This window comes from Pleurodeles waltl, chromosome 4_2, assembly GCF_031143425.1.
Source record: "Pleurodeles waltl isolate 20211129_DDA chromosome 4_2, aPleWal1.hap1.20221129, whole genome shotgun sequence".
Taxonomy (NCBI): Eukaryota; Metazoa; Chordata; class Amphibia; order Caudata; family Salamandridae; genus Pleurodeles; species Pleurodeles waltl.
Genome location: NC_090443.1, coordinates 679,925,021 through 679,952,866, shown reverse-complemented (window position 1 = coordinate 679,952,866; position 27,846 = coordinate 679,925,021). Strand labels below are relative to the sequence as shown.

The window sequence follows — 27,846 nt, the reverse complement described above, 5'->3', positions numbered from 1 at the left end:
CTCCACACACCTTTCAACACAAGCCAATCATCTGCGGAGTGCCACAGCGAACCTCCCTCAGCCGTACTCTCTTCAACACCTACATGACTGGCCAACATTGTGTAGGTTCTCATTATCCTAATGAGGCTACTGGATTTGGGCAGCAGAATTGCATAGTTTGTGGGGTACTAAGTACAATTCCACACCATGTGACACCTGCCGGTTTGATCTGGGTTTCACGGCTAACTAGCAACACCTTACCTCTGTCCAAGAACAGGGAGAATTGTGGCAACCGGGCGCATGACAAGAAAAACTCCTCAGGGGAATCGTGGTCGATCAGATCTCATCCCTTTCTTTCAGTTACGTTAGTCTTACACAGGCAAAGACAGACAGGCAGAATGTAGCTCAATAGGGATTTACTGAAGTAACTGCATCTTAGATAAAATGGCATGTATTGCAATAATTAGGATCATAAACAACATTAAAAGCAAATTTGACAGGGAGAGTGAAACACAAAAACAGTCCCACCATACTGTCACTAGCCGTGATGTATAGTTCTCCTACCTAAGCTATGTTAATGCACAGCATAAAAAGCCTTAATCTACAATTCAGGTTTCCCCCCTGGGAAAACATCATCCCTCATACCAGAGTAAGGAAGCCTGTAGTCTAGAGAGACACTGTCCCCATATATGCCAGGGGTTCACCAGTCTAAGCAAGCAGCTGCAGTGAGACAATCGCCAATCAGCGTGCAGTCGTGGTCATCTGGCTGGAATCTCCCTCTAACGTGTATGGGACAAAGGAGTGTTTTTATAATTAACTAGTTGACATTCTAAGAAAGGGTCCCCAAGTAGGAATATGTGCGTTTCTATGAATGCTGGAGACACAGCATACCACTTTTGCTGGCAACCCTATCTGACTTCAGTCTTGAAGAAAACAAAATGAATGTCCTACTGAGAATGTATGTCTTTCCGAGGTGAAAGAACAATTAGATAGAGAGAAATAAAAAAACATTGCAAACGTGGCTATTGCTAGAAAAATAAAGCACTGCTGAATAAAATGTAACTGGACTAAAGTGCACAATGGCAGGCCTAATTTGCTAAAATAATATGTCTAAAGTATGGCTAAAATAGCTATACAATAATACCCTATGCAGTTGACAAGCAATGTATGCTCTCGCTCTCCAACGACCACGCCACGGCCAACTTTCACCTCTGCATAAACAGCATTGCAAACTGGATGAAGGGCAGCTGGCTAAAACTCAACACTGACAAAACAAAAGTCCTTCTACTCAGAAATTCCACCTCTCCCTGAGATGACTCGTGATAGCCAACGACCCAAGTCATCCCACCACCCTGACTGAAAAAGCCCGCAACCCAGGGGTCATCATCGACAACAAACTAAACATGAGAAGTCAGGTCAAAGCTGTAACCTCTGACTGCTTCCGCACACTCCACGTTCTACGCAAGAACTTAAAGTGGTCCACCACTGACACAAGGTGCACCATCACTCAGGCCCTCATCACCAGCCATATGGACTGCGGCAATGCCCTCTATGCTGGATCCAAGTCACTTTGTAGTATTTGCATAACAGCACTAAACCACAAATCAGCAATACAGTTCACGAGCTTGGTTGCTAGGGGGAACAGGGCTGTTACATCGTTCTTTAAAAAATGTGCATCTTAAGCTCCTTCCTAATTTACAGCAGGGTTGTGGCGCTCCTTGTGGATACAGGTGTGTCATAACAAAACATTATGTTATCAGTTTTAAGGCTCATTATATCTTATTTAAATCAACTGGATATTTTCCTATTAGCTTGATTGACCTGTTAATCAAAAAATAATGGCGTACCTTTAGAAAGTAATGGCGTACATTCGGAATAATAGCATATAGTTGAAAATGTAGGGTCCAATTCAACACAAAACATCTCCTGAGCATATGGTCCTCAATTTTCAGTTTACTATTGAAAAGAAGTTCTTATTATCACTTTTATACTTAATAAATGAATTTAAAATATAGCCCAAAAGTATTTGGGAGCTGTATGGACATCTAAATTTACAAGATAAGAACCATGAAAGCAAAAGCAGCTACGCACCAATTTTGTACACCATTTCAGGAAACAAAAAATTAAGAGAAAGGATTACTGAGGATGCCTTGAGTGCCCAAAGGGATATAGCAAATGCACAATGCTTTAAAACTAAAAATACAAGTTGAGGGCTCCATCATTAATTATCACGATTTTCAAATAGATTTTCTGTTTATGTCACGAGTAAAACAAAAAGAATAAAGAGAAAAAAGGGAAATCTATCTTAACGAGTGGTATCGGAGAGGTGGAATGGGCAATGTTGGTTTGTAAGGCACTATCATCAAACCCTAATGTGTACTTTTTAAGACTTAGGGCATGATTTAGAGTTTGGGGGAGGGGTTACTCAGTCACAAACATGACAGATATCCCATCTGCTGTAGTGAAATTCCATAGGCTATCATGGAATTGTAATAGGGCGGATGGGATACCCGTCACGATTGTGATGGAGTAACACCCCTCCGTCAAACTCTAAATCAGACCTTGATTTTTAAAGGTGTCCAGTTAGTTAAAATTCCTTCCTTTTCAAATGCTTCAACAGAAAATCAAATACGTTGATGTTTTTTAAGCACCTTTTTACTTAGTTGTGTTATAGTGTTTGACTGGCCTGTATATTTTCTCTTGGAGACCAGGAGACTTTCCTCACACGCCTGCAAACTCTTGTCAGCTGTTTTGAGCAAGCCAGGAATATGTTCGAGCTCTTTTATATGAGCGTCCATTTGGCTCAGCACCTGCGCGACAGCATTGCAAAAATAGGAGTAAAATAGAGCGATAATTCACAATTTCAATGCCTTCAAAATATCTTTTTTTAGACAAAAACACTATTTACGTGAAGAGAAAACTTATCAAGGAAAGAAAGACAACATACCCGCGGGTTAAATATAAGATTAGGATTACAAACCTTTGGTTCACAGTCCCTAGGCATTTGTGACTTTGACTTTAAAATACGATATGAAAGAGTGTGCGATATGCTGCAGCTGGTAAATACCAATACCCCGGAGCAAGATATTAATTAGGCTGGGTAAATACTTCCTATTCCAAATGTTTTCACTTAGAAATGACAATTAACATACTGAATTGGTATCTGATGCCAGTGGCATAACAAAGACCCCAGCAGCCAACACAGTGCGTGTGCAAGCTCAAGGCCCCCCCCACCTGAGCGGTACCCAGATTAAGAGCTCCAGAGTGAGTCCAGAGGGGGTTCTCCATGTACTTTTCAAGGGGGGGGCTGGTGTTTCGTTATGCCACTGCCCGATGTATCAAACTGCAAGTTTTGCTCCCCCCAGGCCTTTTCTAACGATATTCAGCAGAGCTGACCTGCCAGAATATATCAGTGGAGTACCATAGCTATCACACAATATGGTTTGCACAGGGATCGGCATTTAACCATCAGCCAATACTCAGTGATTTACAAGACGTATTTTAAGCTGTTGCGTAACATTTCTTTTCACCAACACCAGCCCTGCAAATGATTCAACTCATCTAATTCCCAGCACACAGAAGCAACGTCTTTCAATTAACCCCAGGTTCATTTAATTTTTGTTGGCGATAAGCAATATGAAAGTAATCACTTACCTGTAACTGTAGTTATCCAGTATTGGTATCTTTCATAGATTCACATGCTTGAATCTGTCCCGTTGTCGAAGCGGCAGTTCCACGGTATCCTACAAAGCAGTACATAGCAATAACCAAACTAACCGTAGAGTTTGCAATGCAAACAGGCCTAAATTTGCTAGATTGTCCATGTAATTTTTTTAAAATGGACCAATCTTGAACCATAGCCAATCAGGCTACAACACTCCCAAAATAATCTCCCTTCCTCAGATTTTCACAACACGTAGAGTGTGAAGGGAGTCTCCCTGAGCTCTGCTCAGTTCTTTCCACAGCTTTTCTTCAGAAAAGGTTTCGATTTTCTTGTTTCTTATTTGTGGACGATAAGCAATATTAAAATATTTCATTAAGATGTGTGCTTAACTTGAGCACATGAAAGAAATCTCTCACCGAAATGGGAGTACAAATCCTGAATTGGTTTCCTGAACACGTTAAACAACACAGACTTCAAGAGCTGACATACTCCTTGTGTGATTTGGAGTGAGGCGCAAGAAGTCCTTGCTTGTCCTTTCATATGGAAAAATCAGGCGACAAACTGGCCCAAAACAATGTTAGTTAGCGAGAAAAGAATAAAGAAGTGGAAAGAAATATCAACTCCGTGAGGTATGTCCAGCACAGTCGTTACCCCATGCCCTAGACATGAGCTCTAAACTGTTTTTTCTGCTTGAATTAATTCCAAGCAGCCATCAAGTACATTTATCCAAATTCACATTTGCAATTAAAAAAAGATACTAGACACTACAGTTCAAAGAGTGGCAAAGGTCCATAATTTATACTGTTTGCCTAAGTTTATAAAAACACCTATTTTTCTCTAATTGAAAACATTTGTGGCTTTATTATTTATTCAGATTTCAACATTGTCAGGATTAGAATCTTTCCTGTTTTTTTAAACCCTACAGTTCACTTCGAAAGTGCATATAGTCTTAGGGCTTTCTTTTTCGCCTGGCAAACATTTGGGGAGCCAACTAAGCCCCATCTTGATTGGACAGTTGAAATTATTTTGGTGGGATAGGTTAAACAAACATGTTCCAATGCATACAATACTGGAAACATATACAATATACAGCTTTAGGGAATGAGAGTTAGGCTCCAATGTCCTAATTACATAATGCCTCTCCCAAGGCTTCTGCGGTAATGGGTGGCTTGGTTTTCTTAGCAACATGCTTAGAGTCATCTCTTTTAGACCTTTGATAAAGCATTTATTCACATGATTGTAGCTACAATGCTATATTTAGAATACACGTCCTTGCATTAAAAACATAATAGATTTTAAAAGCAGAGAAGTGCTTAAAAAAAGGATTTATCAATGTCTCAGACTGTGGGCATTGAAGCACTACGCTTGAAGATGGGTTGCGGTCAATTAAACAGGGAAAAATAAACCTCGATTACAGAATAAGATTTGAAACAAATAATACATTTGAAAAGTGCTAGGACAAAGCTAACAAAAATGAAAATCAATGATTTGTTCGCAAAGTTTTATTTGGATCCTTCAAATGAAGACTGGAACACAGGCAGAGAAGTGTATATTTTCAAAGACAACATATGAGGGATATGTATATTATATATATATATTTATCTTTTTAGAACTTATTTAGACTTAATTAGTTAAAAGGTGTTCATTAACACATTTGCATACATTTTAGGCAGTGCCAATTGATTAGACTTTACAGTGGTATACAGCGCAGCACAGGCAAGATGTACAACTGTTTTTAGCAATCGCAAACTGAGATTCGGCCGATTTGCAACCACTAATACGGCCTTTGGCATGTACAAACCCTATTTTGTGAGTCTGTAACCTATTACCGACTCGCAAATTAGGGTTTGTAAGTCACTAATCAGAAGGGGTGTGCCAAGGGGGTCCCTTCCTAATAGCGAGTCTCAGGGGGATGTACGATTGTTTTGCGACTGGAATGCAGTCGCAGAACAATCACAGTTTACCGCCTGCTTCAGGTAGGTGGTAAGCCAGCCGCAAACAGGAAGGGAACCTCAGGGGACCCCCCTCCCTTTTGTGAATAGTATCTAAAATTCTTTATAGCAGGCAGGCACCGCCTACCATTAGAAAAATTAAATAGAAACGTTTCATTTTTATTTTTGAAAAGCATTTGTTTCCTTTAAGGAACACGGTCTGCATTTTAGAAAAAATGCTTTATTTAAAAAGCAGGCACATCCATGGTGGCTTGCTTTCCCTAGCAGGCCACCATCCCCGTGACTGCCGGCCATTCCCAATGGGTCGCTAATGGCGACCTGCCAAATGAATACTAATGAGGCAGATCTATTGCGACCCATTTAGGAATCGCAAACAGTGTCTGAGACACTGTTGTACACCAGCTTATGCAACTCACAAATTGAGAGTCGCGAAAGCTGGCGTCGTACATCTGGCCCCATGTTCTGTGGTTCCTCTGTAGCAGTGCAATACTAAGGAAATATTTAAATAAACAATGAGAGGTGCCTGGTCACCGAGCCAAACCCAGACGGCCTGTCTGAAAGCCTTATGCAGGTGGGTTGGGCCACCACACCCTGAGACTAATTCCCACTACACACGGCTATCGGTGTCAATGATGTCAATCAAAAGGTCATGAGTGATGTAATATGTGATAATAAGTAGTGACTGAAGAGTGGCACGTTATAACCAAAGGTTAAAGTGAGGTGATGTTCTAGTCAGGGGAAAAGTCAGTTTAAGTGTACCATTTTCAACTAGAAAAAAAACACAGACATTTCCCAGTTATAGTATTTTAAGTAACTATAAGTGGCCCCTTGGGGCTAGGTTGTATTGTATCAACAATGTAATTTCAGATGTCGCTTTGATGTTATCAATAATGTCATAGAACATGTCATGAATGATATAATATGTGAGGTTATAAGCAGTGCATGATAAGAAAAGCCAGCACCAGTTTTTTTTCCAATGCTTTTTAGGGGTCAGGATGCCCCTGCTCTAGCCCCATTTCTTTTCTTTGATTCGGAAGATGGCTGCCAACACTACCGGGTTGAAGTGTTGGTAACCAATCAGATATTAGCATGGAGACAGTTGGATCACATCCCTATGTATCTATATGTTTTAAACTCTAATTTCTCCATGTTAGAAATGGGGTCTTTGGTTGAAAGTAAGGTTACCACGTGTCCAAGCAAGGACCCTCACTCTAGTCAGGGTAAATCACAGACAATCCAAATTATCCTGTGCCCACCCTCTGGTAGCTTGGCACTGAGCAGTCAGGCTTAACAGAGAAGGCAATGTGTAAAGTATCTGTGCAATAAATCATGCAATAACACAGTGAAAACACCACAAAAGACATCACACAGATTTAGAAAAATATAAGATATTTATCTGATTGATATAAGGTCAAAAACAAGCAAGATTGGATGATCTCAAGTTGAAAATATCACTTTTGATATCAATGAGAATACTCTTTAGTTCTTAAAAGCAACCCCTGTCTCTTGCAAGCACAAAGTACCTGCTTTGCGTCAAAATTACATGCACAGAGACCACAGAGGAGGTGAAGCGTGGAAAACGAAGGGTGTGCTTGGATTTCCGGGTGCACACAGACAATGGTTGATTCTTTTCTACGTGGCAAGGGTTTGCGTTGAATTCCAGTGTGCAGGCTTGAATATTCTTGGTGATGCAGGGTCTTTTGACGGATGAAGCTATAGGGGCTGCGTTGATCCAGTGAGCGATGCATCAAGAGTTTCTGCCGCACAACAGGCCCTGCTTTGATTCCACACCAGGAGGTCTGGCTGTGTTGTTCTGGTTTGGCGATGCGTCGATCCAGTGGGCTGAGAGTCAAAGTTCCAGTCGCAATGCTGGCGCTGTGTATCTCCACTCTGGGAGCCGGGCTACGTCGTTCCACTTTGGCGATGCAGAGGTTCTTTCCTTGCTAAGCAGGCTGTTCATCATTTACGGCAGGCTGTGCGTTGATTTTTCACTGCACAAAGAGTTCTTTGCAGAGATTATGGGGGTCATTCCAAGTCTGGCGGGCGTCGGAGGCCGCCCGCCAGACTTCCCCCCTCCGAAATACCGCTCCGCGGTCGAAAGACCGCGGAGGGTATTCTAAGTTTTTCCCTGGGCTGGCGGGCGGTCGCCAAAAGACTGTTGCACCCGTCGCGTATTTCACTGTCTGCCAAGCAGACAGTGAAATACTTGTAGGGGCCCTCTTACGGGGGCCCCTGCAGTGCCCATGCCAGTGGCATGGGCACTGCAGGGGCCCCCAGGGGCCCCGCGACCCCCCCTACCGCCATCCGGTTCCCGGCGGGCGGACCGCTGGGAACTGGATGGCGGTAGGGGGGGTCGGAATCCCCTCGGCGGCGCAGCTAGCTGCGCCGCCTTGGAGGATTCCAAAGGGCGGCGGTACACTGGCGGGAGACCGCCAGTGTTGCCGGTCCGACCGCGGCTTTACCGCCGCGGTCGGAATGCCCTTGGGAGCACCGCCGGCCTGTCGGCGGTGCTCCCACGGTCCTCCAACCTGGCGGTCATTGACCGCCAGGGTTGGAATGACCCCCTATGTCTTTTTGGCCCCAAGACCTCCGGAAACAGGAGGCAAACTCAATCCAAGCCCTTGGAGAGCACTTCTCAGCAGAGCCAGAGGCCAGCAAGGCAGCAGGGCAACAGCAAGGCAGCAGTTCTTCTCAGAAAAGCAGGCTAGGTGAGTCCTTTGGGCAGCCAGGCAGTTCCTCTTGGCAGGTTGCAAGTCCTGGGGCAGGGTGTCTGTCCCAAGGAGTATCTTTAAGTGTCCAGAAGCGTCTAAATTGGTAGGGTCAGAGACTCAGCTTATATACCCAAAAGTGCCTTTGAAGTGGGGAAGACTTCAAAGAGTGTTTTTGAAGTGCACAAGGTCCCCTTTCAGTACAACCCTGTCTTCCAGGGTCCCAATTGGGGGTTTGGCAGTCCATTGTGTGAGGGCAGGCCACTGTCATTTGAAATGTAAGTGTCAGGCCCTCCAACCTTCCAGCTCAGGAAGACCTATTCAGTATGCAGGTGTGTGCAGGCGTGACTGAGCATCCTGTGTTTGTGGTAGTCTGGGTGAAATGCACAAGGGAGCTGTCAACTAGCCCAGCCCAGACGTGGACTGTAAGGCACAGAAAGATTTAAGTGCAGAGAATCTATCGCTCAAACAGTATATGAGGGTAGCCCTACTGTTACCCTAGGAAAGGAGCTGGCCTCACAGCATTGGAAAACAAATTTAGGAGTTTTCCACTACGAGGACACATAAGACACTGAGGTATAGGTTCTACCTTTTACCTACACTGCACCCTGCCATATGTGTTACCTAGGGCCTACCTTGGGGGTGACATATGTAGAAAAAGGGAAGTTTGAGGCTTGGCAAGTACTTTTAAATGCCAAGTCGAAGTGGCAGTGAAACTGCACACCCAGGCCTTGCAATGGCAGGCCTGAAACATGGTTAAGGGGCTACTTATGTGGGTGGCACAATCAGTGCAGCAGGCCCACTAGAAGGATTTAATTTACAGGCCCTGGGCACATGGCGATTCCCATCGCCTGGTGTGTGACCGCCAGAGTTTTCCTGGCAGGGTGACCCCCACGGAAGGCCTGGCTGTTTGCAGTCCTATAATCCAGCTGAGGCCTGCCGCTGCGTTAGAGGTGCTCACCGCCGGCCACAGCGGTGCGACTGCACTAGAGGGCCAGGTGGAGTTGTGGAGGCTTGCTGTCTGCCAAGCCTCACAACTCATAATGAGGCAGTCCTTACCGCAGGCGGTCTCACGACCGCAAGCCTCGTAATGAGGGCCATAGGTCCTATTAAATATCAACGTCCCCAAACACTTTGGAGAGTTGGTGAGCAGGATTTTTAACACATCTTATACTGCCGGGATTGTGCACTTTTTGTAAGGCTGTTGGTTCTGGATTTGTCAGCACTTTCTAGACTGTATTTGGAATTATACCTTCAACCATTCATTCACTCTTCTGGAGTGTCTTTGGTGGGATTTCCAATAATTTTGGCATTAATTGGCGGTATCCTGCTGTTGCTATTTTTGATATGCAATGGATGTCCCACCTCTGCAAAACTGAGTGATGGAGCTCCCACCAGTCCACCTTTGTCGTGACTGCATGATGCAGTACTTCGGAGCTTCATTGCTGGAGGAACTCACATATTCTCAGTGGATCCTTCAACCAACATGCTGGTCAACTTATTCTCTGCTGAAGTGGAGTCCTTCCTGATTTCCATCTCCATTGATGATTTCCTGCTGGATCATAATTATTGTTAACATTCGTTCATTGGCATTTTTACTCCAAATACTAAAATTGTCCTTAATTCGGTCTGTCTATTGGCATGCCTTGATTGTCAACTGTTGGAAAATGGGTTATTGGTAGGGCAGGTAGGTACCTACACCTAGCAACAAGCCACAAACCTCCACATAGGTACAGTTAGGTCTCAGTAAATTAATCCCAGCTCTACCCTTGGTAGCTTGGCATCGAGCGTCAAGGCTTAACTTAGGAGACAAAGTGTAAAGCATTCAAATATCACAAAACAGTAATTAAATAAAACACAGGAAACAGTTTAAAAATCCAAAACCAATTTATAAAAATAGCTTATATTTTTATCTTTAAAATGACACAAAAACGATTCAAATCGGTTCAGGGGAACCGGAGATATGAATTTTTAAAGTATTATTATTTTCTAGCGCTTAGAAACAAAAAGCGCCAATCGGGTCATCTGGTTGCACCAGGACCGGGACAAAGTCAAACTTTCAGGCCGACCGCGATGGAGCCCTGCTCGGCTACAAGTCGCGGGAGGCCTCGGTTAAAAAGTTACCTTCTGACTTAGTCTCTTTTTTGATGTTTTTCTTCCCCGGGACGAACCTGCCAGTTGGATCCGACCTCCTGGAGCCCTGGTCCGGATACGCGAAGTCGGTTTCCTCGGTGGTGATTTTTACCTTCGGACTTAGTCGTTTTTTCGAGATGAAAATCCTTCGACCGGGGTAAACCTGGATCTTGATCCGACGTCCGTGGAGCCCTTCTCGGATACGATGGCTGGGAGGTCCCGGTCAACTTTTTACCTTCGGACTTAGTCTCTTTTTTGGATGTTTTTCTTTACCGGGACGAACCACGAAGTCAGGCCGGGTTGCGGTTGAGGCAAGCCGGCTAGAATTTCCGCGTCAGGTCGGTCACTTTATGGAGCTTTTTTTCAAAAATTCTCCAATCTTTTCCAAACTTCTGGGGCTTCACCCAGATGTTCTTTCAAGGTTCTTTTGGGGTCCACAGCTCACCCCAAGGGTCCAGAAGTTCTGTGATGGTCCTTGGGAAGTGCGGACTTCAACTCCCAGAATGCACCTGGCGCAAACTCCTTTTTGGCCACTGGACAGTGGTCAGCTGGTCACTTTTTCAGGAGTTGGTGCAGGGGACTCTGGATAGCAATTTTTCACCTGTAGCAAACAGGGAGTCCCTCCTTGAACCAGTGGAAGCCAGGCAAAGTCCTTCTTGTGGTGAAGCCCAAGTGTGCAGCTGGTGCAGTCTTTCTGAGTGCAGGGTCCAGGTGCAGGCCAGGGGTCCAGCAGGGCAGTCCTTCTTCTTTAGTTCCTTTCTTGTTGAATTCTGGAGGGGATCTGAGGTGTGGGGGCAGGTCTGCCAGTTTTATCCTTGCTCCTGGGTGAAAAGCAGGGGGGCCCTGGTTCTCCAATCAGGGACAGGGTCGTCCCCCTGTGATGACCACTTCCTGGGAAGTGTGGCAAAAATCCATCCCAGAAGGCAACAGTCTCTAAAAATCCAACATGGATGAATCTGATTTTTGGAGGTTACATCTGGCTGAGCCCACCCACTGGTGTGGCTAAAAATCATAAACACACCCCTCTCCTGCCCTCTCCTAATCTAATCAAGGGGGCACCTAGCTGTCTGGGGTTGCAGGATGTGGGGGTGTTGCTGGGTGCTCCAGATGTCCTTTTCTGCCTTTGAAGACCAGTTTGGCAGCCCTCCCCCTTCCTGCCTCACCATCTGCTGAGGGGAGATTCTCTCCCCCAAGCACATTCCTTTGTGTGAAGCCAGGCCACTTCACACCTCATTAAAGTAGCCTGGCAGAAGCTGCTGCAGGCTGGCCAATCAGAGCACAGCAGCAAAAACAATGCAGAGCTGAAATTGGCAACTTTTTAGGTAAAGTCTAAACTTTTTACCTGGACAAGTTATATTAAATCCAACAACTGGAAGTTGTGGGATTTATTACAACAATCAATTTGATACCAAATTCTTGTTATGTAACATTTAAGGAGACTTTAAAATTTAAAATAAAGTCTGCCCATTCTAGCCTATGAAGGCCATTTACTTCAATGAGGGAAAAACGAATTTGGCTGTTTTTACCTCACCAGGGCTTATAAATCTATTTTTATAAAGTCCCTGCTTATAGTTACATGGCACCCAGCCCTAGGGGCACATAGGGCACACCTTAGGGGTGACTTATATGTAAAAATAAGGTAGTTTAAGACTTTGGAAGTACCTTTAATTCCAAAGTCGAATTTGCATATAACTTTAATTTAAAAGCAGCCAGCAAGGCAGGCTTGCTTTTAAAATGACACTGGGCACCTCAGCAGTGCACCTAGGTGTGCACCACCTATGCTGTGGTCCCTAAACCTACATGCCCTACCATATACTAGGGACTTATAGGTAGGTTAACTTAGCCAATTATAATTAGCCTAATTTGCATATCCATTTTACATAGAGCACAGGCCCTGGGACTGGTTAGCAGTACCCAGGGCACCTTTAAAGTCAGGAAAACACCAGCAAAAAGTGGAAAATGGGGGCAAAAAGTTATGGGGCCTCTGCAATCAGCCCTGTTTTCTCACATCAACTTTGACATTTTATCTCTTATATGTATATTTTAGTATGTTTTTAGTGTTTTAGTTCTAGAGCATTATAGTTTTAGGTCTTGAACTTGCACTCTTGTCCCGACAACGGGGAAGGTGTTGTGGGCTCATTTTCTCACTTTGCTTGGGCACATATATTTTAGCTTAGCTTAGCTTAGGTCTGCGGCCTGTGCCCTTTTACACAGATATATGCTCTGATTTCATTTATTCATTTTAGTTGAGCCTGCTTTTCAAGAGGGATATTTTATTTTTCTAACCAGCTATGATTCTGCGAAAAGTGTTGTTGTTATTTTTGTGCACCACATTTAATCATGTTCTTCTGCCCAAGGCTGACAAAACAAATACATGAAAATCTATCTAGTATTATCACCACAAGAGTGGCGAACAGTCCGACACTTAGGCACATGTTCATGTCAGGCCTACTTCACAGAGCGTAAACATGTTTTCTGATAAAAAAAACATCATACAGGCCAGGGAAGGGGAGGGAGATCACTCCAGCCAGGATACCCATCCAGGCTTTATGCCATTTCACTGCTGACCTCAGTCTTGTCTCTGCAACCAACCAAGGGGACAGCGGGCAGACCCCTGTTTGCAGGTAATGGGGGTAGGTGCTCCTTCCATGGACTAAGTATGGACAGCCTGGGCTATCAGTGCTATGCTCTTGCTAGAAGTTAGGTGTTAGGTAGAATTCCTATTTACATGTTTATTCTAATATGCTTGGGGTGTTTATTTTCACTGATCGTAACAATCCTAATTTTGCTATGTTTCATCTCTTTAAGAATTGCAGCTCATATGTTTCATCATAGATTGCAGTCTTTTCAATAAATATATTGAAAACTATCCTGCATCTTTTCTTTGCCTATGTGTGTGTATGAGACCTATACTAATGTGGGCAAGTGGTGAGATTTGTCGACCACAACTTCCCTGAGATGTCACAGAGTGTGATGTGACAGGCTGCCACAAATTACCTTTACTTCCTAGGTTTTGGTGAGGTGCTGCTAGGTAGCCGAAAGGGTTGAGCCGACAGCTGCCAAGACGGTGCTGCCGCCCTGAATCCAGCAGTCTTGTTCCAATAAGGAGTCTACGATAAGCTCTACTAACTATACCTGGTAAATTTCTGAGTTTTCTTTTTAGTTCAAAACGTTAATGTTGTCACTGACAACTATAACATTACTTTAACATTTGTTTTGTCATTGAAGAAAAAGTATATATATATATATATATATATATATATATATATGTGTATGTATGTATGTATATATATATATATATATATATATTATTTTTAACACACAAATACTGACAAACAGAAACCATCATAATTAAAAATACAGAAAAAGAGAAGGGTAGGAAAATGAAAAGAAAAAAAAAAAAAAAAAACAGGAAACATTAGATAGCGCCACACTGCCATCTACTGGGGAGAACTAACTAAATTTCATTAAATTACAAAAGAGAACGGGACTACGAAATTAATTACACCGACATTATTCTCCCAAAAATAATGTTCAAAGTAATTCAGAGTTCCGAAAAAAAAAAAAACGAAAAAACACCTGGAACAATTCCATTGCACCAGGACATGGGAACAGAATAAAGAAATTACAACTACTGGAAGTGGTTTGAAGCTCAGACCTCAATGAGAATACAGGAAATGTTGTGATTTAAATGTTTCTAAAAACACATACAGGAACTGGGATTATAGGGTAAATTCCATCAGCCAGCAGAGTTTGGAAACATTTCAGGGTAAATAATGGGAAAGCTACAGAGTACGGCATTTGTGGTATGAATATTAAAATATAAGTTCCTCACCAGTAAAGATGTTTTTTTCCATAATAATATCTATTATACTTTCATTTGGTATTTAATAATTACCTTTTTTCAAGGTAGAATGTCTTTAACACATGTAAAACATGCCTTTAATACGTACTACAGGGCTAAAGTCTGGAATGAGGTGGATTACATTCCCCGCACACGTCTCTGTTGCTGAACCCGTGCTCCGGCGGCGCCATGACCCAGGCTAAGCCGGTGCCTTCACTATCTAATTCTACGCGGAGGTAGAAACGGATACCTATGAACCTAATATAGCACCCAGTGCCAGAGTACAACCTTTACACCATGACAACTAAACATATGAGTTTTGATATGCAAGAGTGATTTAGTTAACGAACCATAAGACAACACCTGGTTTGGCCAAAGCTTAAAAACCGCCTTGCCATAGGCAATGGCCAGATGATTAGAGAACTTCCGTGGCCTCGTCTTATTACTGAAGTAGTTCGGACCCTCTTAAATCAAGAGTGTGAAGTGCTTTCAGGTTCATTGCCTAGAAACGGCAGTGACTTAATATAATTAAGAGGAAATTTAGACGGCACTATTGGAGTTAATGACTCTCAGATGTTTCCACACCGTCAACCCAACCTAGTGTAAGGTTGCACCAAAGAGAATGCCTCGAGGTTGCTGACTGTGCAGGCCAATGTTAAACTCACATAAAACAGGTGTTTCAGATTAGATACCTGGGATTGGTTGAATGTATTCTTTCGAGGTGCGCTGAAGTCAGGTGAAAGAGTGCCAAGCTCAATTACGCTGGCTGGTGGGAAAAGCTTCAACAGTAACTTCATGAAATCCATTAACAGGTTGGGAAAAGTACAAAGATTTATGCAGGGGCATCCGTTAGGTGATTAATAAAAACGTGGTCATTCCTGTCCAAAAAGTTATTATACTTTGTGTTGTTCACTCGTGACATGATGTGCACCACAAAGAGATTCTTTCCTACTGATGAATTACAGTGCTGTTAGTCAAACCGGCCCTTTGACTGGCCACGTTTATGAGTATTAATTGCCGATTCAAGGTGCATAGGAATTATGTGGGAGTAAATTGAGACCAATGAAGTGGGCAAATAAAGCTTAAGGAAAGGCAATAGCACCACACTTATAGAAAGTACACAATTAAAAAAATACTCTTCCAGTGGTCAACCATTATACTTTGTAATTCTTCAGCTTCTCTATCCTAAAAGAACGAGTTACTTACCTTCGGTAACGCCTTTTCTGGTGGATACACTACCTGTGGATTCCTCACCTAATGAATTCAGCAATCAACAGAAATTTTCTTCCCAGCTCTAAACTTCGACGAGGACATCACTATTGCCCGACTCCCACGCGACTCCCTCTGATGTCATCGTGGCCATAAGAGGACCTCGCCGGCGTGCTGACGTCAGTTTTCACCATTTTTTACGTGCCTTTGAGGCAAACAGGTGATCACCTGACATCACATACTTGACATGACTACATCAAATATAATACACAACATTTAATCAAATATAAACAGCAAAATATACAAATTATATATATCTCCGTGAGGAATCCACAGGTAGCTAGTGTATCCACCAGAAAAGGCGTTACCGAAGGTAAGTAACTTGTTTTTGTGATGGATACAACTACCTGTGGATTCCTCAGCTAATGAATAGAGTCCCAAAGCAGTACCGCACTCGGTGGCAGGTGCCTGAATGGTCACACCAAGAAATCCTGCAGCACGGACCGTGCAAAATGGCCATCCCTCCTAACCTCCGAGTCCTAGCATTAATGCTTTGCAAAAGTGTGGAGGGAAGCCGAAGTTGCGGCCTTACAAATTTCTGCCACAGGAACACCTCTAGCCAAGGCCGAAGAGGCCGACTTAGCCCTGGTGAAATTGGCTCTAATTCCAACAGAAGGGACCTTCTTTGCCAAGGAATAACATACTTTTATGCAAAGAATGACCCACCTGGACAGTGTTCTTTTGAGGACAGCCTTGCCTTTCCTCTTCCCCATGTAGCCGATGAAGAGCTGATCATCCACCTGGAACTCTCGTTCTCTCGAGGTAGAAACTTAAAGCTCTCCTCGGGTCTAGCCGATGCAGTCTCTTCTCTTCTTTTGATGGATGGGGAGGAGGGTAGAAAGACGAGATTGTTATAGATTGTCCCAAATGGAAGGGTGTAACAATCTTCGGTACTGCAACACCACCTTGTCCTCATGAAAAGTAGTAAAAGGGGGTTTAACGCTAAGCACTTGAAGTTCACTCACTCGCCTAACTGATGTGATAGCTACGAGAAAAACAATCTTTCATACTAAAAACCTTAATGGACATGAATGTAAAGGTTCAAATGGCGAACTAATCAGGAATGTGAGAACCAAATTCAAATCCCACTGAGGCATAATAAATGGAGTGGGAGGAAACCTATTGGTAAAACCCCTTAAGAACCTTATAACTATAGGGTACTTAAATAAAGAGGTTTGATCAGGAAGGCACAGAAAGGCCGACAGTGCGGACAGATAGCCCTTAACAGTCGCAGCTGCACAACCCCTCTGCACCAAGGACAACACAAACAATAAAATGTCCGACAAATGGGCCTGTAAAGGATGAATTTGCTTCTCTCCACACCAAGCAACAAATTTTGCCCATCTGCCAGCATAGATAGATTTGGTGGAGTGTCGCCTGGCCGATAAAATAACATCCACCACTTCTGGCGGGAGAAAAAAGGAACTCTGATTGCCCCGTTCAATCTCCAGGCATGAAGGTGCAGGCTCTGGAGGTGGGGTGTAGAACCTGCCCCTGTGACTGTGAGAGGAGGTCTGCCCTGTGAGGGAGACGGACCTGAGGGCACAATGAGAGTTGGAGAAGGTCTGTGTACCACACCCTTCTTGGCCAATCCGGAGCTATTAAGATGACTTGGGCCCGGTCTTGGCGAATCTTCCTCAGAATCCGAGGAATCAAGGTTATGGGGGGAAACGCGTAAAGCAACTGGCCATACCAGGACAAATTAAATGTGTCCCCCAACGCTCCTTGCACCGGATACTGGAGGCTGCAGAATGATGGACAGTGCGCGTTCTCCAGAGTGGCAAAAACGTCTACCTGAGGGAATCCCCACATCCGGAAGATGTGAACGATCAGGTCTAGATGGAGACGCCACTCGTGATAGGCCGAGAAGTGCCGACTGAGACTGTCCGCACGTACGTTCAGATGGTTGGCTACTATGCAAACCGACCAGAGCTGCAGAGCCTCTCTGCAAAGAAGGTACAACCCTACTCCTCCCTGCTTGTTGATGTACCACATCGCGGTAGTGTTGTCCATCAGGACCTGAACCGACTGACCGCAAAGGGAAGGGAGGAAGGCCTTGAGAGCCAAACATATCGCCCGCAATTCTAACAGATTGATATGGGCTCCCCCACCCTAGAGTGGAGGCATCCCTTATGACCTTGACCACTGGTGGTGGTAGCGAAAACGGTCTTCCCTGGGAAAGGTTACCGTCCGCAGCCACCCATCGTAGATCCGCTGCAGTGTCTCTGGAGATATTTATTGACTCCTCGAGATCCCCTCTGTGCTGAAACCACTGCCTGCGGAGTGCCTGCGTAGGCACCACTGAAGAGCCCTCATGTGCCAGAGTGCATGAGTCACCAACAGAATGCATGAAGCGAACAGACCAAGCAAACGAAGGACCTTGAGGACTGGAACAACTGCTCCACTTTGAAACATTGGAATCAACGCCTGAATCCACTGAGGCAGAGGATAGACCCAATTCAATGTTGTGTCCAGTACTGCCCCTATGAACAGGAGGCATTGAGAGGACTGCAGGTGAGACCTGTGGCATGTTTCCTGAAAACCCCAGATCGAACAGCGACTGGGTTGTAATCTGCAGGTGATGCAGCACGAGCTCCGGAGACTTGGCTTTGATCAATCAATCATCCAGGTAAGAGAATACTGATATTCCCTTCCTCCTGAGATTTGCTGCAACCACCGCCATCACCTTCGTGAAGGCTCGAGGTGCGGAAGTAAGTCCAAAAGGAAGGACCACAAACTGGTAGTGTTGCAACCCCACCACAAACCAGAGATACTTCCTGTGCGACTTCAAAATAGGGATATGAAAGTAAGCATCCTTTAACCCCTTAGCTGCTGGGCCTTTTCCCCCCCAGTGCTGAGCCCTTTTTTGGCTATTTGGGGTAGTTCGCGCTTAGGGCTTCATAACTTTTTGTCCACATAAGCTAACCACGCCAAATTTGCGTCCTTTTTTTCCCAACATCCTAGGGATTCTAATGGTACCCAGAGTTTGTGGTTTACCCTGGAGGAGACCAAGAAAATAGCCAAAATACAGTGAAAATTTAGTTTTTTCCAAAAAAATGGGAAAAAAGGGCCGCCGAAGAAGGCTTGTGGTTTTTTCCCTGAAAATGCCATCAACAAAGGGTTTCTGGTGCTGAAATCACTATCTCCCCACCTTTCAGGAACGGGCAGACTTGAATCAGAAAACCACATTTTCCAACACAAATTTGGCATTTTACTGGGACATACCCCATTTTTACTATTTTTGGTGCTTTCAACCTCCTTCCAGTTAGTGACAGGAATGGGTGTGAAACCAATGCTGGATCCCGGAAAGCTAAACATTTCTGAAAACTAGACAAAATTCTGAATTCAGCAAGGGGTCATTTGTGTAGATCCTACAAGGTTTTCCTACAGAAAATAACAGCTGAAATAAAAAAATATTGAAATTGAGCTGAAAACAACAGCCATTTTTCTTTATGTTTTACTCTGTAACCTTTTCCTGCGATGTCAGATTTCTGAAAGCAATATACCGTTTTGTCTGCTGGACTCTTCTGGTTGCGGGGATATAAAGGGCTTATAGGTTCATCAAGAACCCTAGGTACCCAGAGCCAATAAATGAGGTGCACCCTGCAGTTGGTTTTCATTCTATACTGGGTATACAGCAATTCATTTGCTGAAATATGAGGAGTGAAAAAGAGGTATCAAGAAAACCTTTGCATTTCCAAAATGGGATCAAGATAAGGTTTTGAGGAGCAGTGGTTATTTGCACATCTTTGAATTCCGAGGTGCCCATACTAGCATGTGAATTGCAGGGCATTTCTCAAATAGACGTCTTTTTTACACACTCTCTTATATTTGGAAGGAAAAAATGTAGAGAAAGATAAGGGGCAATAACACTTGTTTTGCTATTCTATGTTCCCCCAAGTCTCCCGAAAAAAATGATACCTCACTTGTGTGGGTAGGCCTAGCGCCCGCGACAGGAAATGCCCCAAAACACAACGTGGACACATCCCATTTTTTCACAAAATACAGAGCTGTTTTTTTGCAAAGTGCCTACCTGTGGATTATGGCCTCTAGCTCAGCCGGCACATAGGGAAACCTACCAAACCTGTACATTTTTGAAAACTAGAGACCTAGGGGAATCCAAGATGGGGTGACTCGCGGGGCTCTGACCAGGTTCTGTTACCCAGAATCCTTTGCAAACCTCAAAAAGTGGCTAAAAAAAACAAGTTTTCCTCACATTTCGGTGACAGAAAGTTCTGGAATCTGAGAGGAGCCTCAAATTTCCTTCCACCCAGCGTCCCCCCAAGTCTCCCGATAAAAATGATACCTCACTTGTGTGGGTAGGCCTAGCGCCCGCGACAGGAAATGCCCCAAAACACAACGTGGACACATCACAGAAAACAGAGCTGTTTTTTGCAAAGTGCCTACCTGTAGATTTTGGCCTCTAGCTCAGCCGGCACCTAGGGAAACCTACCAAACCTGTACATTTTTGAAAACTAGAGACCTAGGGGAATCCAAGATGGGGTGACTCGCGGGGCTCTGACCAGGTTCTGTTACCCAGAATCCTTTGCAAACCTCAAAAAGTGGCTAAAAAAAAACAAGTTTTCCTCACATTTCGGTGACAGAAAGTTCTGGAATCGGAGAGGAGCCTCAAATTTCCTTCCACCCAGCGTCCCCCCAAGTCTCCCGATAAAAATTATACCTCACTTGTGTGGGTAGGCCTAGCGCCCGCAACAGGAAATGCCCCAAAACACAACGTGGACACATCACAGAAAACAGAGCTGTTTTTTGCAAAGTGCCTACCTGTAGATTTTGGCCTCTAGCTCAGCCGGCACCTAGGGAAACCTACCAAACCTGTGCATTTCTGAAAACTAGAGACCTAGGGGAATCCAAGGAGGGGTGACTTGCGGGGCTCGGACCAGGTTCTGTTACCCAGAATCCTTTGCAAACCTCAAAAAGTGGCTAAAAAAACAAGTTTTCCTCACATTTCGGTGACAGAAAGTTCTGGAATCTGAGAGGAGCCACAAATTTCCTTCCACCCAGCGTTCCCCCAAGCCTCCCGATAAAAATGATACCTCACTTGTGTGGTTAGGCCTGGTGCCTGCGACAGGAATAGATCACACAACGGTCAATGTTGGTCCTTACGTGAGGCAGCTGTTGACACTGGTGTGATCCATTCCTGACACAGACACTAGGTGTAGGCACTCAAGTGGGGTAGTGTTTTTATCAGGACAGGTGAGGAGTCACTGGGTGGTAGGAATATTGTGGATCCCAGCATATTCCTGTAGTTTGTGTGACAGAAATGCGAGAAAAATTTAGTTTTTTTTCAACATTTCAGCTTTGCAGGGTATTCTGGGTAAGAAAACTTTGGGGAAGCCACACAAGTCACACCTCTGTGGACTCCCCCGAATGTCTAGTTTCCAGAAATGTTTGGGTTTAGTGTGTTTCTCTATATGGCCGCCGAATCCAGGACCAAAAACACAGGTGCCTGCCTTACAAAACCAGTTTGTTTTGCCATGGATAATTTTGATGTCTCCACAATATGATTTGGGTGGTGGAATTTGGGGCTGAACTAAATTGGGGAGCTCCCAAGAGAGCACTCTCTCTCTGCTTGCCGCCGCATTCACCTGCTCTCTGGGTTGACCTAACCCACTATTACCCAGTTGCACAAACAGCTTGCGAAGGGACAGCAGGACTGTCCTCATCACCTCCCTCATAATGTACTGGAAGAGGAGTTATCGAATGGGACTCCTCTGACTGAAAAATCACTCCCAGAGTCTGCGCCATTGTCCTATCCCTCAGATGCTGTCTCAGTATCTGATGTCTCAGTCTCTGATCCTATGTCAGAGCGGTCCTCTATAACCCGAGTGTAGGCAGCAGTCATCCATCAAGATGCCATCTCTGCTATTGGCTAAACTGTTGCTCTAAAACACTAGCCTACGTAGACAGTCACAAAATCGATGGTGTGTGAGATACGTGCAACAGTAGAGGCCACCTTACCTGCGCTTCTTCCCTCAATCAGCACGTACTTTCAAGACACTCAAAAAACACCTTGTCACATACCATTCGTCACAGTCTTTAGCACCTCCTGCGCCCAGTCCAACAATCATTATTGGTGCTCCCACTCCCTCCTCCTCGGATTCCCTCATTACCACCCAGCAAAAGTGCCCTTCATCTCTCCATAGACTTTGCTAATGTACTCAGCTATTTACATAAAATACAGATTTGTTCTTTGCAGTAGGCATATAAACCTTCTGCGCTTCTTTATGGCACTAAAACTGCCACTAGACAAGTCGGACTCTTTTCCCCCCAGGGAAACCACACACATATTGACAAAAGTGATATATATATGACAGCCAATCACCTGAAACTCAACTCAAGCAAAACCGAAATAATCCTCTTTGGCCCACACAAAAACACCTGGGACCCCTCATGGTGGCCCACCACGCTAGGCCCTGCACCCACCCCCGCCAACCACGCACGCAACCTCAGCATCATCCTAGACTCCTCCCTCTCGATGACCCAACAAATCAACGCTCTCACCTCCTCATGCTTCAACACACTCCGTATACTGAAAAACATTCAAATGGACCCCCACAGAGACCAGAAAAACTGTCACTCACGCACACATCAGCAGCAGGCTTGATTACGGAAACGCCCTCTACGCCGGCACCACTCTAAAACTCAAGCGCAAACTACACGCATCTAGAACTCAGCAGCACGACTCATCCTCGACCTCCGCCGACACGAACACATCTCTCCACACCTCAAATCCCTCCACTGGCTCCCCATTGACAAAAGGATCACCTTCAAGATCCTCATCCTCGCACACAAATCACTCCACAACACAGGCCCTGCCTACCTCAACGAGTCACCTTCCACACCCCCACACGAAACGTCCGCTCAGCTGACCTCTCTCTCGCCTCTGTCCCCCGCATCAAACACACCACCACCGGGGGCAGATCCTTCTCCTACCTTGCACCCAAAACCTGGAACGCCCTCACAACCCACCTTCGCAAGACCCAAAACCTACTTCTTTTCAGGAAGGGCCTCAAAACCTGGCTTTTCGAACAGTGAACCTCCCAGCCCCTTTCCCTCCCCCCACCCCCCCCCAAGCGCCTTGAGACCCTCACAGGTGAGTAGCACACTTTATAAATCTCTTTGGTATATATAGATCTACCTCTATATATATATCTATAGATATATCCATGTACATAGATATATCTATCTACATAGATATATAAATATAGATCTATATATAGATCTATTTTTTTTTAGTTGTTGTATGGTTTCCTTGGGGGCCAAAATGGCCCCCAGGGAAACCCTACAACATCTAAAAAAAAAATTGCCCCCACAGGGGGTCACCCTGCCCACGGGCGACCCCCTGTCATTTTTTATTTTTTTTTATTTATTTATTTTGAAAGCTGTGTTTATTTTTTTTATTTTTTATGACACTCCCCTTTCTTACGAGGCCTTCCCGAACGTGAGAAAGGCCGTTTTCCCCATCAAAGCAGGAAGCGGCCGCAAGGCTGCTTCCTGCTTTGATGGGGAAAACACCTTTGCAACGTCAGCGCGCCGCGAGGCGCGCTGACGTCACAAAGGGGCGGGTGGGGGGGCGGGGGGAGACACGGAAGCTTCCGGGTCTCCCGGGGGGGGTTTAAAAAAAAATTAAAAAAAATAAAAATCCTCGGGTGCGACGCACCCGAGGATTTATTGATACCCTTCCTGGTGTCGGCCACTGGTCGTGACCCGCACCAGGGAGGGTGTGTGGGCGTCGGCCAGTGGCCGACGCCCGCACCTAACAGGTTAAGTAGACAGACACCATCCAATCCTCTTTTCTCAACGCCAAAAGCACCTCTGCTTGAATCAACATCTTGAATTTTTCCCATTTAAGGAACCAATTCAAAACCCTCAAGTCCAGGATAGGTCTCAACCGACCATCCTTCTTGGGGATCAAGAAATATTTTGAATAACAACCCTGATCCCTTTCCTGCTCTGGAACCAACTCTACTGCAACTTTCGATAAAAGGACTAGAACTTCCCGCTGCAACAACAGGAGGTGGTCTTCTGTGCAAAAGGATGGATGGGGAGGGGTAGGAGGGGGGAAACTCCCGAAAAGTAAGGGCATAACCTTTCCCCACAATATGGAGGACCCAGGAGTCCGATCTGATCAACTCCCACATGCGGAGAAAATGGAACAACCTTCTCCCTACAAGAGAAGCATGGGATGCAATGGATGGAGGACTAAGGCTGCTTTTCCTGTTGCACCCCCTCGGAGGAAGAGGAAGAGGCAGGGTGCTACTGGGTGGCCCCTCTCGTTCTAACCCTACTCCGCCCTCTATATGACCTATAGGGAAGACTAGAAGGTTGTTGGCCTGCCGGTTGGGGTCTCACCTGAAAGAAAAAGTTCCTCGTCCAAACACCCTGAATCTTCTAAAAGACCTGAACAGGGTGGTCGTCGAAGCCTGCAGGCCTAGGGACTTGGCAGTAGCCCTGCTCTCCTTAAAGCGCTCTAAGGCAGAGTCAGCTTTGGAACCAAACAACTTGTCCCAATCAAATGGCAAGTCCAACAGGGTCATCTGTACATCTGTTGAAAATCCAGAAGACCTCAACCATGCATGTCTCCTGGTGACAATTGATGTGCCCATTGCCCTGGCCACCGAGTCCGACATATCCAGCCCCCAACTGAATAACCTGAGTCGCTGCCGCTTGTGCATCAGATAGGAGACCCCGCATATCCTGAGGCAAATCAGGTAGCACAGCCTTGGCCGCATCCATCAGGGCATGAATATACTTGCCTAAAACACAAGTATCATTTGCAGACTTAAGGGCCATACTGCACGAAAAAAAAGTCTTCTTGGCAGACTGCTCCAGTTTTTTCGTCTACCTGTCCAATGGAGCCCCAGGGAAGGAACCAGGAGCCGAACGAGAGAAGCACGAAGCCTGAACCACCAGACTCTCTGGAGTCGGATGCTGAGAGAGGAATCCTGGGTCCCCAGGAGCCACTCTATATCTTCTCGCCACTGATTTACTTACAGCAGTCAAAGATACAGGTTTCCTCCAGACTTCCAGGATTGGTTCTGTGAGAGCCTCGTTGAACGGAAGGAGTGGCTCTGCAGCAGCCGAAGCAGGATGCAAGACTTACGTCAGAATGTTCATCTTTACCTCAGCTGCCGGTAGCGGAAGGTCTAGAAAGTCTGCCGCCTTCCTTACCACCGTATTGAACGAGGCAGTCTCCTCAGTAAATTCCCCAGGAGAGGCTAAATCCAACTCAGGGCTCAGCTATTCCTCCTTCCTCCAGGAGCTGCTTTCGATACTCTTGCTCCTCCAAAAGCCTCAGAGCCTTTCTTCTTGAGCGCAGCCTGGCCTCTATCCTCGGCGTCGACATAGAATTGGCCGATGTCGACAACCTCGGCTGATGCGGCCCAGGAGGCACACCCCCGGTCTCTGGATTCGTCCGACGCCGGATCCATCGGTGCCATGGATAAACGGGCTCTCTTCACCGGCGTCAACTGGATTCGTTACGAAGTCATCGGTGCCACCGGATCAACAGAAGCCACCAGCGTCGAAGATCTCCTTGGCGACGCCAACGGCACCGGCGCCGAACCAGCAGTCTCTGCTGGTCAGGAGGGCATGAACGGCATTGGCTAGCATGGAGCCAGAACGCCCAATCCAAAAGCCAAGGGACCTGAGGGACCAGCCGGTGCACCGCCAGGGGTCATGGAGCCAAAAATATTAAACACAGCTTTCAAGAACGCTGCCGGATCCGCTCCTGGAGCTGGGAATGCTGGATACTCCTGCGGCGTCAGATCAGGCACCTCTGACTGCGCTGCAGGCGAGAAGCAAGGACTCTGGTGAGGCTCGACCACCTCGATGACTGACAGCACCGGAGAATCCTGAGGGCTCTCAGGCTGAGGAGTCACTGTTGGACTGACCTCCCATGTCGCAGGATGCCGAGTAGATGGTGACCTCGACCGGAATCGGTCTCTCTCCGAACGGCGCGGGGAATCATGCTGACGCCAGGAATCATGTCGACGCCATCTCTTATGCGACCTCGAGGACTTCCCTGAAGATGACCTACGATGCCTATGCTTCTCTTTCTTTTTAGCCTTGGCCAAAAACAGCTTGGCCTCTCGCTCCTTCGGGTTCATCTTTTGACACGAACCACACTCCTCCACGTCGTGCTCGGAACTCAAACACCACAGGCAATCATTATGCAGGTCAGTCATCGACACGCGACCCCTGCACTCTCTACAAGCCTTGAATCCAGATTTAAGAGGTGGATACTTTTTCACAAAGTAAAACCTTTGAGAAACAGTAGCTTGCCAGGAGGAAAACTGGTATGCTTCGAAGGCACGAAAAAAAGGGAACTGACGTCAGCACGCTGGCGAGGTCCTCTTATTGCCACGATGACATCAGACGGAGTTGCGTGGGAGTCGGGCAATAGTGACGTCCTCGTCGACGTGCAGAGCTGGGAAGAAAATTTCCATTGAATGGTGGCGCATTGGGAGAATTCATTAGGTGAGGAATCCACAGGTAGTTGTATCCATCAGAAAATACACATATCCCGTGTGCCACTTGCTCAATAGTACCTGTCCTGAAAAGAAAATAGACCTGCGTGGTTTGGTGAAGTATGATGAGTCCATAGGCAGGGGTGGTACCTTTGCAATGGCAAAGGAGCATCACCCTCCCCCCCACCGGCTAAGAGCCAGGAGCTGTGAAATAAAATAATATTTAATTATCATTTTATTTTACAGCTGCTGGCTCAGTCAGCGGCATGTGCAGGGAGGAGTGGGGCTGGGGGAGGAGGGAAGTGGGGGAAGGAGGAGAGAGTGCACCTAAGCGTGCATGTGTGTTGGACAGGCTATCTTAGGGAGGCCAAACACACATGCGCATTTAGGTTTCCCCAACCCGGCTGTGTTGAACACAGACCCCGGGGTTGTGTCTGAGCAGAAGTCCAAGCCAGTTAGACCAATCCTGGTGCTGCTTTCATGTTAAGTCTAGCATGAAAGCAGCACCATGATTGCTGGGGAGCCTGTGCTGGTGTACCAGTGAATGATGGGACATCAGAAGAGAAGTGGAGCATGAGGCGGCCAGCAGCGTCTGTGAAGGTTAGTTTTAAAAATATATATATATTTTTTTAATCTTCCCTAACCCCATCCCCCCCCCACCACCTCTCCCCTTGAGAATTGCAGCACCTGCCGCTGTCCATAGGGAGCCTAGTGGAGGGAGTGAAATGGGCTCGGTTACACCCTCCTTTGACCCCACAGCATGGTGAATGCTGATAAACTTTAAAACATTCAGCCCCAAATGTAACTATCACTGCTTCCACCTCCACTGCCTAAGCTTTAGAAACCTCTGTTCAACTTGAGCGCAAACGTTTGCAACCACAACCAGGCAGTAGTGGTAGAAGTACATGTTCAACAATATTCATCTGGTTCCCTGGGAAACTGGATCTAACTGCATGCTGGTGATGTCAGCAGCTGCTGTGGCCCTAGTTGCAGTGAGCATGCACTGAACCCCTTCCCCCACACCCCGCCAACAGCAGAATTGATTTTTGGTATGCAAGAGGAGTTAATGTCAAATAGCATGTGGTAACATTGTCCCTGTCTAACCTGAACAGAAGTAATGACCAGCTGAGTAAACATCTAGACTGCAAACCAAACTAAAACGCCAGGCATCAAGCTGCTGGCCTGCAAGATGCTAGGTTGTGATTAAGCATTTTCCCCCAAGTCAATGTAGACCATGTTAATTTGTAGTGCTTTCCTGACACACCCACAGGAAATCCAACGCGGATGCCCCACCCGACGTAAAAAGTACCAATGTGCATTGTGACTAGAAGTGGACTTGAATAAAAATAAAAAAGCCTATGTAATCTCAGGATTAAGTGAATGGCCCTTTAAACATAAGCCAACTTCATTTGGTCTGTGACTTTGATAAAGGTGTGTAATTTGCTGCTCACCTATTTTCATTGTCAGTGTAGCTTTCGGTGTAATTGTGCATTCTCAGTCGAGACCTCAACTAAAGCATTCACTAAGTTCTGCTGGGGATTTCCTGCAGTACTTAATCCCAACAATGTCAGAAAGAGTATCTTCCTTCAAGGATCTGTAAGTGATTTTTAGAAAGTCGTGATATTCACAGGAAGTGTAACAGCTAAAACCAGGTCAGTATCTCTCAGAAGGCCTTGCTGTATGGGGAGGATGTTGTGGGCCAATTATATGCATAAGAGAAGAGGTCAAACCAATTGGCTAGGTGCTTTTCCACTACTGCTAGACACGTAAGACACAATGGGTGGTAGCAAGTAGATCTCAAGAATCT

The 27,846-nt window shown here is 45.6% G+C and overlaps 1 protein-coding gene across 4 annotated transcripts in view; it reads right to left on the bottom strand.

The window, feature by feature from the left end:
- ODF2L (outer dense fiber of sperm tails 2 like) overlaps positions 1-27,846 on the bottom strand; it is a 248,638-nt gene that overhangs the window by 99,228 nt on the left and 121,564 nt on the right. For 2 of the 4 annotated variants that reach the window (XM_069232260.1, XM_069232261.1), the window contains exon 12: positions 2,631-2,789. The exons of the other annotated variants lie outside the window; for them this stretch is intronic. In XM_069232260.1, coding sequence (XP_069088361.1) covers positions 2,631-2,789 — 159 coding nt within the window. The remainder of the gene's footprint in view (positions 1-2,630; positions 2,790-27,846) is intronic. 4 annotated transcript variants of the gene reach the window in all.